At 34.1% G+C, this 12,490-nt stretch overlaps 1 protein-coding gene across 2 annotated transcripts in view; it reads right to left on the bottom strand.

Moving 5' to 3' along the window:
- The window catches only part of IQCB1 (IQ motif containing B1), a 68,279-nt gene that overhangs the window by 9,412 nt on the left and 46,377 nt on the right, over positions 1 to 12,490 (bottom strand). Inside the window, exons 13-14 of one of the 2 annotated variants that reach the window (XM_034659303.1) lie at positions 10,571 to 10,702; positions 332 to 488 (exon numbers count right to left, since the gene is read on the bottom strand). In XM_034659303.1, the coding sequence (XP_034515194.1) occupies positions 332 to 488; positions 10,571 to 10,702 (289 nt within the window). The remainder of the gene's footprint in view (positions 1 to 331; positions 489 to 10,570; positions 10,703 to 12,490) is intronic. The other variant, XR_004624954.1, reaches the window with a different exon arrangement.

A 12,490-nucleotide genomic window follows, 5' to 3' on the forward strand; every position in this document is an offset into this window, starting at 1 on the left:
GTCATCATCTACTTCTAAAATATGATCAAAAGCTTTTGAGACTACACAATAGAATCTGGCTAGTAGGGCTCAGCATCTTTATAATTAATAACTGCTGTCTGAGTTGATACCTATGAAGGACAACAAGGCTGGGAGAAGCAGCCAATAAGGTTACGAGATCTGCATTATTTGAAAAGATCATGTGATACCATGTTCTGGATCTAGAAATTTCTGAGGACAAGAGATAGGCTAATAAACCATTAAATGGTGTTTTCTTTCTGAAGATTTTGGATGTCACAAAATCTCACACAGGTTGTTCATTTTAGAAGACAAAAATGGAATGAGCACATACTCATTAACTGTTCAATGTTGGTGCAGATCTGAGCCATCAGAGCCTCCCTGTGCTGCTGGGCTCTCTCTTCTAGGGCCCTGCCCATAAGGAAGTGTTGCAATTGTTCTTGAGCTTGGGAATGGAGCTCTCTGCTAGTCACATCTGACATCTGAGAGCTCTGGGAACAAAGAACAGAAAAAATTATCACAGGACACACCCACATGTGTTTTGCCCAACCATTTAGTTGAGGTTCCAGAATGCTTAGCTGTCTCTCATCTTATCAGTTGAATCTCATGATTGATTCCTACCTTGTACTCTTGTGCAAGCATTAAATAGCCTTTTAAAAGCAGCTTTAGATGAAAATTCAGAGGGTAGTTTCTTTCTGGTATGCTCCTACACCTCACTTCTTCACACATTGGAATTCTGGGAGAAGAGGTAAGACTGAGAGACCATAGTGAAAACTACAAATGGTTCAGTAAAGATACTGGCCTGTAACAGGAGTAACAAGGCCAACCTCTTGTTCCAGATCCCACCTGACAGACTATGTTACTTTTTATCCCATCCCCACTCCTAAACTTATTAAAACCATAATGTTATAATTGCTCTGGTTTCAGAGATCAAGGGACAAAATCAGCCAAAGGACCATATTCCTTGGGATACGCAGCTACTTTAAAGGGAACTTAATTAGTTTAGAAAAACACAAGAAAATTTTAACTCTGAAGCTGATAAAGCTTCTGACACCACAACTTCTCAAATATTCCATGGCTCTGTCTGGAATAGAGTCCCATTCCAGCTAACACCTTATTTTTTAGCCACAGAATCTTAAACAGCAGCACTAGAGTATGACTAAAGCAGTACTTCTTTTTTAAACAAGAGCATGCGTCAAAATCATACACAATGCATTAAAAAAAAGAGAGACGCTCAAAGAACTAAATGTAAGAGATAAAACTAACTATAAAACTCTTAGAAGATAGGGGAAAAGCTTCATGACATTAGGTTTGGCCATTTCTTGAATATGACACTGAAGGCACAGATACAACAAAAGAAAAATAGACAAGTTGAACTTCTATCAAAATTAATAATTTCTGTGCATCAAAGGACACTATGAACAGAGTAAAAGAGTAACACATACAATGGGAGAAAATATTTGTGAATCCCATATCTGATAAAAGATTAATATCCAGAATATATAGATAACTCCTAAAACTCAACAACCAAAAAACCCAAACAACTGGATTAAAAAGTGGGCAAAGAACCTGAATGGACATTTCTTCAAAGAAGGTGATACACTATATGCTAACAAAATTTAATGTACATTTTAAAAAGAAGATATTCAAATGGCCAATAAAAGATGCTCAAAATCACTAATCATTAGGGAAATACAAATCCATTCACAATGATATACCTACTACTTCACACCCTTTGGATGTGAAAATAACAGAAGGCAAGGAGCTGGAGAAATTGGAACCCCTGTGCACTGCTGGTGGGAAAGTAAAATGGTTCAGTGCTCTGGAAAATAGTATGGAAGCTCCTAAAAAAGCCAGAAATAGAATTACTATATGATTTAGCAATTCTGCTTCTCAGTATATGCCCCTCAAATTTGAAGCAGTGACATGAATAGATATTTGTGCATCCATATTCAAGGCAACATTATTCACAATAGCCAAAAGGTGGAAGCAACCCAAGTATCCATCAATAGATGAATGGATAAACAAAATGGGGTGTATACTTATGATGGAATTATTATCCAACCTTAAAAAATTCTACGTAAGACAGGGGCGCCTGGGTGGCACAGCGGTTAAGCGTCTGCCTTCGGCTCAGGGCGTGATCCCGGCGTTATAGGATCGAGCCCCGTCAGGCTCCTCTACTATGAGCCTGCTTCTTCCTCTCCCACTACCCCTGCTTGTGTTCCCTCTCTCGCTGGCTGTCTCTATCTCTGTCGAATAAATAAATAAAATCTTAAAAAAAAAAAAAAATTCTACGTAAGACAGAGACATGCTGTGGATGAACCTTGAAGACATTAAGCTAAATGAAATAAGTCAGTCACAAAAGGATAAATACTGCATGATTCTACTCATATGAGATACTCAGCATAGTCTAATTTATACATACAGAAAGAAGAATAGTGGTTGCCTGGAGTTAGGGGGGAAAGAATGGGAAATTAGTGGTGAATGGGTATGAATTTCAGTTTTGCAAAATGAAAAGCATTTTGAAGATGAATGGCAGTGATGGTTGCACTCCAATGTAAATGAATTTAATTCCACTGAACTATAAGCTTACAATGATTAAAACAGTAATTTTTATGCTTTATATATTTTACCACCATTAAAATAAATAAATTGAAAGAACAGAACATGCGACCACACCAAACTTACTGATTCAGAATTTCTTGGTGTGTGTGGCCTGGGTATGTTATTTTTATAAAGGGATTCAATTTATAACTCTGATTAACACTGCTAAAGTAATACAGTCTACTCTACAGACCTTAGGAACCAATGATCCATTTGTTGGGAAAAATGCTTTTTTCCCCCCACATTTAGGTTAAATAAAATTTTTTTTAACATATAGCTTTATTGAGGTAAACGTGAAACACAATAAACTATAATTATCAAAAGTGTACAATTTGATAAGCTTTAATCTATGTAAACATCTGTGAAAAAACATTACCACAATCAGGATAATGAACATCTATCACCATCAGAAGTCTCATTGCCCTTTTGTAATCCTTCATTCCTCACTCTCCCATCTCCAAGCAACCACTAACTTACTTTCTGTTACTCTATAGATTAGTTTACATTCTTACAGTTTATATAAATTGAATAATACAGTGTATATTATCTGGTTTCTTTCATGTAGCATAATTATTTTGAGATTCATCTATGTTGCTTTGTGTATCAATAATTCATTCCTTTATATTGTGGATTAGTATTCTATTGCATGGATATACCACAACTTGTTTATCTATCTGTTGATGGATGCTTGGGTTATTTCTAGATTTTTGCTATGAGCATTCATGTGCAAATGCTTATATGGACATATATTTCCTTTCCTCATGGATAAATACTTAAGAGTAGGATAGCTGAATCATGTTTAACTTTTTAAGAAGTTGCCGAACTGTTTCCAAAGAGGTTGCACTATTTTACATTCCCATCAGCAGTATACGAGAGAGCTACAGCTCCTCTACATGCTTGCCAACCTTTGATATGGCCAACTTTTTAAATTTTAGCCATTTTAACAGTTGTAGAAGGATCTTATTGTGGTTTAAATTTGTATTTCTTTATTGACCGATGATGTATCTTTTTATGCATTTGCCACATCTTTGGGTGAAGCATCTGTTCAAATCTTTTGCCCATTAAAAAAAAATTGCTTTGTTTTCTTACTGCTGGGTTTTGAGAATTTGTTCTATATTCTGGATACAAGTCCTTTACCAGATACATGCTTGGCAAATATATTTTCCCAATATTTGGTTTAAAAAAATTATATCACAGTGTCTTTTGAAAAGCAGAAGTTTAAAATTTTGATGAAATCCATCAATTTTTCATTTATAGATTATACTATTGTTGTATTTAAGAAATTTCTGTTCAACTAAAGGTCATGATGCTTCTCCAATGTTTTCTTCTAAAAGTTTTACATAGTTTTAGATTTTGCATTGAAGTCTATGATCCATTTTAAGTTTTATATATAATGCAATATAGAGATCCAAGTTCATTTTTTTTACATACGGATATCCAATTGTTCCAGTTTCTCCACACATTAATTGTGTACCTATGTCAATAATCAGTTGGCCATGTAGGTGGGTTTATATTTGGATTTGATTTTGTTCCATTGATTTATTTTTTAAATCTTCACATCAATGCCATTGTTTTGACTACTATAGCTGTATAGTTTATGAAATCAGGTAGTGGTAGCCCTCAACTTTGTTCTTTTTTGTAGTCATTTTAGCTTTTCTGGGTCCTTTCCATTTCCATACAAATTGTACAGTTTGCTTGTCAATTTCTACTAAGAAAATTTGCTGGGATTTTAAAAGACTGTACTAAATGACATCCTCTCTCCTTCCCGATTTTAGGAAAGAAGCATCCAGTCTTTCATCATTGTCAGCTGTAGATATTTTTCATGACATGGAGGAAGTTTCCTTCTATTCCTACTTTGCTGAGATTTTTTGTTTTGGTATGTATTTATATGATGATATTGTTTTTCTTAGTCTGTTAATATGGTGAGTTACATTGATTTTCAAAGGTTAAACTAGTTCTCTATCCCTGAGATAAACCCATGATGCATTAACCTGTTTAATATATTACTAATTCAACTTGCTATAATTTTGTTTAGAATTTTTTCATCTATGCAAAATATTGTTCTGAAATTCTCTGCTTGTCATGTTTCTGGTTATGGGGTGAGAGTAATGCTGGTCTTATAAAATGAGCTGAGAAGTATTTCCTCCCCTTCAATTTGATAGATTTTATAGAGAATTGGCATTATTTCCTCCTTAAATTCACCACTGAAGCAATCTAGTCCTGGGGTTTTTCCTGAGGAGAGGTTTTTTTAACTATAATTTGTTTCCTTTATAGATATGGGGCTATTCATTTTATCTCTTTCTTCTTGGGTAAACTCAGGTAATTCTTATCTTTAAAGGAATTTATTTCATGAGACTTATCAAATTTATTGGCATATAAAGTTGTTATAATATTCCCTTATTATCCTTTAACATCTGTAGTGTCCACAATGAAGTCATCTTTCTTATCCCTGACAGCAGTAATCTGTATCTCCTCTTTTTCCTGATTAGTCTGGCTACAAGTTTATCGATTTCATTGATCCTCTCAAATAGCTAACTTTTAATTTTACTAATTTTTTCTATTGTCTTTGTTTCCTATTTTATTAATTTCACTCTGATCTTTATTATTTCCTTTCTTCTATTTACTTTGGGTTTAACTTGTTCTTTTACTAGTTACTTAATTTATCAGCTGAGGTCTTTGATTTGAGCCTTCTTTTAATATAGATGTTCAGCAATATAAATTTCCCTCCAAATACTGCTTTAGAAAAATCCACAAGTTCTGAAATGTGCTTCCATTCAGTTTGAAATACTTTTTAACTTCCCTTTTATTTCTTCTTTGGTTATTTAGAAGTGTGTTGTTTACTTTCCAAATATTTAGGGATGATATATGTAGAGATCTTTCTGTTACTACTTTCAAACTTAATTTCATTGTGGTCAGAGAACATATTTGTATGATTTCAGTCTTTTTTAGTTTATTGGCTTGTTTTATGGCACTGAACATGGTCTATCTTGATAAATATCCTGTGTGCACATGAGAAAATTATGTATTTGTTGTCATTCCATGGAGTATTCTAAAAATGTCAGTCAGGTCAAGGTGTTTAACAATGTCATTCAAGTCTACTATACTCTTGTTGCTTTTCTGCTTACTTATTGCATAAGCTGTTAAGAGAGGGTATTGGACTCTCCAGCTTATAATTGTGCTTTCTCTATCTTTCAACACAGTTCTACCAGTTTTTGCTTCATATATTTTATTTTGACAAAATATATATAAAATTTATCATGTTAACCATTCTTAAGTATATAGTTCAGTAACATTAAATACATTCACATTGTTGTGCAATCATCACCATAACCATCTCCAAAACTTTTTCATCTTTCCAAACTGAAATTCCATACCATTTAAACACCAACTCCCCATTCTCCTACCCCCAGCTCCTGGAAACCACCATTCTATTTTCCATCTCTATTCTAGGTACCTCATCTAAGTAGCATCATACAATACTTGTTCTTTTGTGTCTGGTTTATTTCCCTTAGATAATGCCTTCAAGGTTCATCCATGTTGTCTTTATGTATTTTGAAGTTCTGTTATTAGGTACATAAACATTTAGGATTCTTATATTCTTTTGACTGACCCCTTTATCATTTATCAGAAACTGTTTCCTCTACTTCTGGTAATATTCTGGTAAAATTTCTCTGACATCTACTTTGATATTAACATAGTCATTCTAGAATTCTTTTCATTTGTATTTGCACATTTTGTTCTATCTTTTTATTTCTTCATATTTAAAGTGTGTTTCTTACTATGGACTATGAGAAACAAACTGAAGACTTCAGAGGGGAGGGGGTAGGGGAATGGGATAGACTGGTGATGGGTAGTAAGGAGGGCACGTATTGCATGGTGCACTGGGTGTTATACGCAACTAATGAAGCATCGAACTTTGCATCGGAATCCGGGGATGTACTGTATGGTGACTAACATAATATAATAATAATAATAAAAAATAAATAAAGTGTGTTTCTTGTAGTCAACATATAAGCAAGTCTTACTTTTTTATTTAATCTGACAATCTCTGCTTTTAATTGGGGGTATTCAGACTACTTACACTTATTATAACTATTGATAATGGTCCTATCAATGATTATATGATATGGTCTTATTGATATGGTCATATTTGTTTTTCATTTTCCCCATCACTTTCTTTATGTTTCCTCTTTTCTGCCTTCTTTTTGATGAATCAACTATATTTTATTATTCAATTTCATCTCCTTTATAGGTTTTATCAGCTATACCTTTTTTATTTTTTAATCATATTGGTAGCTTTAGGACATAGTATACGTTTTTAACTTTTCAATCTATTTTCAAGTAATATCATCTCACTTCATATATAGAAAAAAACCTTTCCATAGTATACATCTATTTCTCTCCTTCTGGCTTTTATACTATTGTTGCTAAGCATTGTATTTTTATAAATGTTACAAACACCATTAAACATTGCTATTATTTTTGTTTCCAACAAAAACCAAACTAAAATAATCTATTTTTGAAAATGAAGTTTAACTGAAATACAGCCACATGTATTTGTTTACATATTATCTAATGCTTTAATCTACAACTGCAGAGATGAGTAATTGCAATAAAGGTTTTACCACCTTCAAAATTGGAAATATTTACTCTCTAGTATGCATTACAGAACACTTGATGACATTTTGGTTTAAAGAATCAATCATATTTTATAAAGATTTAAATGATGAGGAAAAAGTCATATATTTACCCATGCTGTTACCATTTCCAGTGTTCTTAATTTCTTTATGTAGAGTTGGGACATCTTGTGGTGTCATTTTCCTAGTATCATTTTTGAGAAAAATCTTAAATCCTTTACAACGTAAAGGATATAACATTTCTGGTAGTGTAAGTATGTTGGTGACACAGTAGTTCATCATTTGCACGTCTGAAAAAGTTAACTTGTCTGTGTTCTTAAAATAATTTTTCAAGGTAAAGCATTCTGCATTGACAGATTTTTTCCTTTCAAAACTTTAAAGAAGTCTTCCTAACTGCATTGTTCCTGCTGAGAAATATGTCATTTCTATCTCTGTCTTTATATGTTTTTATTTTTCTATTTTTGAGATTTTTACTTTATTACTGATTTGAGGAATCTGATTATCATATGCCTTGGCATAGGGTTTTTTTCATGTGCCTGCGCCTTCAGTGGACTTGGGGGTAAATATATAGTTTGGAAAGTTTTTGGCCATTATTTTTTCTCCCCATCTTCTTCAGAAACTCCAATTATTCATTTACTTGGTCATTTGAAGTCTCATAGATCATTAATGTTCTTTTCAACTAATTTTTTTTTCTCTTTGTGTCTCATTTTATGTAGTATATACTACTATGCTTTCAACTGTATTATTTTATTCATCAATGTTTAATTTGCTACTAAAGATCTAGTGTATTTTTCATATCAAACACAGAAATTTTCATCTCTGGAAGTTTGATTTGGATGTTTTTTATATCTTCCACATCCCTACTTAAAATTTGAGTACATGAACAATGTCCTTCTCTGCTAATTTTAACATTTGCGTAGTCTCTAGATTGGTTTGATTAAGTATCCTCCTTGTCATGGGTCATGTCTTCCTGCCTCTATATATGCCTGTTAATCTTTAATTGGCTGCAAGACATTGTAACTTTTACCTTGTTGAGTCTTTCTCTGGGATGTGGTTAATTTACATAAATTAAAAAAAAATATTTTTGGCTCTTGCTTTTATGATTTGTTTAGCAGAATGCATCAGTCCACACTATTTACTTTCTACTACTAAGGCAAGACCTTCCTAAGTACTCTTTCTGATGCCCTGCGAATTAGGTTTTTCCAGTCTGTTTGATGGGAGCATGTACTATTCTTGGACCTGTGTTGAGTATCAGGCACTGTTCCTTCCTATCTTTGAAGACGACTGTTTCCTTGGTCTTGGGTAGTTTCCTTATACATATGTGCTAATCAGACTCCTGAAATATACTCAATATTCTGCAGCTATCTGGGGTGCTCTTTGTATATCTTTTCATTCTGTACTCTGTCCTATGAAATCTAGCTGCTTCATTCTCCTCAGACTCTCAGTTCTATCTCCTCAGCACAGGGATCCCAAAAGGCTCCAACTCTTTCCTCCTCCTTGTGCTTTGACCTAGAAACTCTCTCAGGACAATAAGCAAGGGTCATCATAGGGCTCACTTTGTTCCCTCTCAAGAATTACTAACCTTCTTTGTTTGATGCCCATGGTCTTGAAAACTGTTGTTTCACATATTTTATCTTTTTTGTTTCCCATTTATTTCAGGCAGGCAGTAAATCCAGTCCCTTTTACTCCATCTTGCCTCTCAGGAATTACTAACCTTCACTGTCTGATTTCCATGGTCTTGAAAACCATTGTTTCATGTATTTTATCTTTTTCCCCCAATTGTTTCAGGCAGGAAGTAAATTCAGTCTCTGTTACTCCATCTTGGCTACAGGCAGAAGTCAGAACTTTTTTTCTATTGTCTACCTCCATGTGGTAATCACAGAGGGCCTGACTTATAATGGCAGGCTTATCATCTTCTTTTTCCTCACAGGCTTACATTAATTTATGGATTCTTGAGGACTTACTCGGGTCTCCTCAATTGGACCTTGTTGTTCAGTTCTGCTTTTACCAATGCTCTGTGTTCTAGTGCTTATCTATCACATACATGTTCAGCTATAATATGTTAGTATTCTAATTTCCATTTATATAGGTTTTTTCTGGGTTTTTTTGGGGGGGGTTGTTTGTTTGCATAAAGCACTTTAGTTTTGGGAGCTCTGCAAGAATGAAACAGTGAATGATAGGACTACCTAACATTACTCTTAAACTCTAACATTAGTCACCCAGAACCTTCAGATCTTGGAAGACAGAGTCAGAGAGAAAGTGTATATGTGGGGAGGCAGGGCCAGGGAGGAGAGAGAGAGAGAACCTACAAACAGTAGAAGTACAAGGAAATGGATGTGAAAGTACCAAATGGCACTTTTATGAGTGGTTAGTTCAAATGAAGGCAATAAGAATTCTGACTGAAGTGTATAAACTCCCAACTTTCCCCATAAAATTAGTGAAGTATGGAAAAAGCATCAAGAGAAAAGTGGAGATGACTGGCAGAAATACAGGTTATTAAAATTAATGATGGGGTGGTGAGCTACTCTAAAAGCAGAAAAGAAAATGATCTTCAAAGACATGCAGGAGTATAAGGTCAAGAACTCAGAAGGGAGGGGTGCCTGGGTGGTGCAGTCAGTTAAGCATTCAACTTCTGATTTTGGTTCAGGTCATGAGCTCAGAGTTGTGAGATCAAGCCCCACATAGGGCTCTGCACTCAGTGAGGAATCTGCTTCTATCCCTCTCCCTCTGCCCACACCCCAACACCCCACACGTACTCTCTCTCTCTATTAAATAGGTGAATAAACATTAAAAAAAAAAAAAGAACTCAGAAGGAAGAAGCAAATAACACCTGATCTGTAGTACTGTGGTCATAGAAAGTAAAAGATATGGACATTTCTATTGGAAGAAACGTGTTAGCAGTATTACAGTGAGAAAATCATAAGAGACAAATAGTCAAATGTTTGTAACATTAGCTCCTGGGGCTTCATTAATAGCAGATGTCAGTTCCCACATGTATGCATTACATGTTTGGGTATACACATTAACAATGAATATTTATTGATTGGAAGCTCTATATATTCTTTATGGAAACTTCAAAACAGTCAATAGTTTTATATACTATTGGAAAAAAAAAGAAATGACCATGTCTTGCGGATACACTATAGGAAATAAAAGATCTGAAGCAGTCTCCTTCCCTATTGACTATACTATGGCCCATATAATTATAAGACTCCAAATCTCTTAACTCTATGATAAAGCCACTCTTACTACTTTATATCAATAGTAAACACACAAACACATGAATATCATGCACTGGAAACACTGATATCATGGCACAGAAGCCTGCATACCGGATGTCTTCTGAGATAGTCATCCACTTGTTGCTTCAGTTCAACTCTGCGTGCATCAGTGAGATCTTGAAGTCCTTGCCAAGGAGCAAATAGCTTCTTTTTCTTACGACACTTCTCTAGAAATTTAAGAGTCTGGGGCAAAAAAAGATTTGTGATTTTTCATTCCTGACTAACAGAACTATTTTTTTCTATAACATATGGTAGCAACAACATTATAACAGTTGTTAACTCTGAGTATACATGTGGAGAGGGATGGGATTGTGACAGGGAGTGAGGGAGGACAATGACTTTTTAATGATATTCTTCTGTAGCATTTTAATATTTTACAAGAATATATTCACGTATTATCTGAATGGAAAGCAAAAAAGAGGAAAAAATAGGAAGTGAGTTCTTGTCTCAATTCTAGTCCCTTATAAACTGTATGATTTGGGGCATAGTACAGTAAGCAATAAAGAGCAAAAAACTGGAAATAAGTTCTTGTCTCAATACTAGTCCCTTATAAACTGTGTATGATTTTGGGCAAGTCACTTATCTTCACAGGACAGATTCTATGTCTATAGAAAACACAAACTCCAATTCTACTTAGACTACAAAAATGTGAGGACCAAAGGGGCAGTATGTAAGAAAAAGCTTGATAAATGAGGAAATATAATAAAATTGTAAAGTATGGGGCAACTGATTAAAGTAATTTCTGAATGTTCTTCCTCATGTCCTTCAGAAAGAAAGAACTAATAAAAGAAGTCTTGAAACAGGCAAGATTTGGAGAAAATTTGAAATTATTCTGCCCAATTTTTTTTCACTCTTCTCCCTTCCTTGTAGTTTTTACTTTCATCAGTTAAATTTCACATTGCTTTAAGGAAAAAGCTGGCAAATTATTGCCCACAGACCAAATTCAGCCTGCTGCCTGTTTTTATATGGCTTAAGAGTTAAGAAAGGTTTTGTACTTTTACATGGTTAAAAAGTTCAAAAAGGAAATGAATATACTGTGATATGGAAAAATTCTATGAAATTAAAAATTCAGTGTATACAAATAATATATTTTAAAGTTTCATGCTTGTGTATTGCCTACAGTTTTCTTTGTGCTACAACCATAGAGCTGAATAGTTGCAACAGACTGCATGGCTCACAAAGTGTAAAATATTTTACTATTCAGCGCTTTCCAGAAAAAAATTCATTGATGTAATTCTATTGTTTAAAGCATCAGTTTTATAAGAATTATTACCAAAGAACCCTATAGTTCTCTGCCTCCTCCCTCAAAGACAACAACTTTAATTCTTTCAGGTTTTTCTTTTGGTGTTTCTGTCCATCTACTTCTCTGTCATTTCTCAGGTGTAGGTATTATCTATTGACTTTCTCATATGAAGAAAGTCATGCAAGACTCTCTCACTGCTTGGCCTCCCACACACTTTCCATATCCCCAAACATCCAATATTATCATAAATTTAGTTAAACCAAAGTTCAGTGTTTACATAATTCTGGCTACATAAAGGCCATTCAATTTTGAACCATATAGCATATGATTTACTTTTCCTTTTTTGCACATTTTTTATTTTCTCTAGAATTAGTAAGTCTGTTGTTTTCCTGTGCTTACTTTTCTATGCATTTATCACTGATTACGCATCTAAACTCTGTCCTAATGCTTAATACATTAAAATACATCAGGCATTCTATCAAATTTATTTTGTTGGACATACATCTTCTGGAGCTTTCTGACCTGCTCCAATCTGGATTGACTGTTCTTTATGCCTGATGCATAGGTATCATCCTGAGATCTCCATGCATCATCATCTTGGTGACTCTTTTCATCTTTCCTTTCCATTTTCTTATATTCCACATTGTCTTTTTTCTTGGGTTACTTCTTTGTTTTAAAGACTTTGTGATGCACGAAAATGTCTTTAGTCTACCCTTACCTTAAACTGA

This window comes from Ailuropoda melanoleuca, chromosome 1 (assembly GCF_002007445.2).
Source record: "Ailuropoda melanoleuca isolate Jingjing chromosome 1, ASM200744v2, whole genome shotgun sequence".
NCBI lineage: Eukaryota > Metazoa > Chordata > Mammalia > Carnivora > Ursidae > Ailuropoda > Ailuropoda melanoleuca.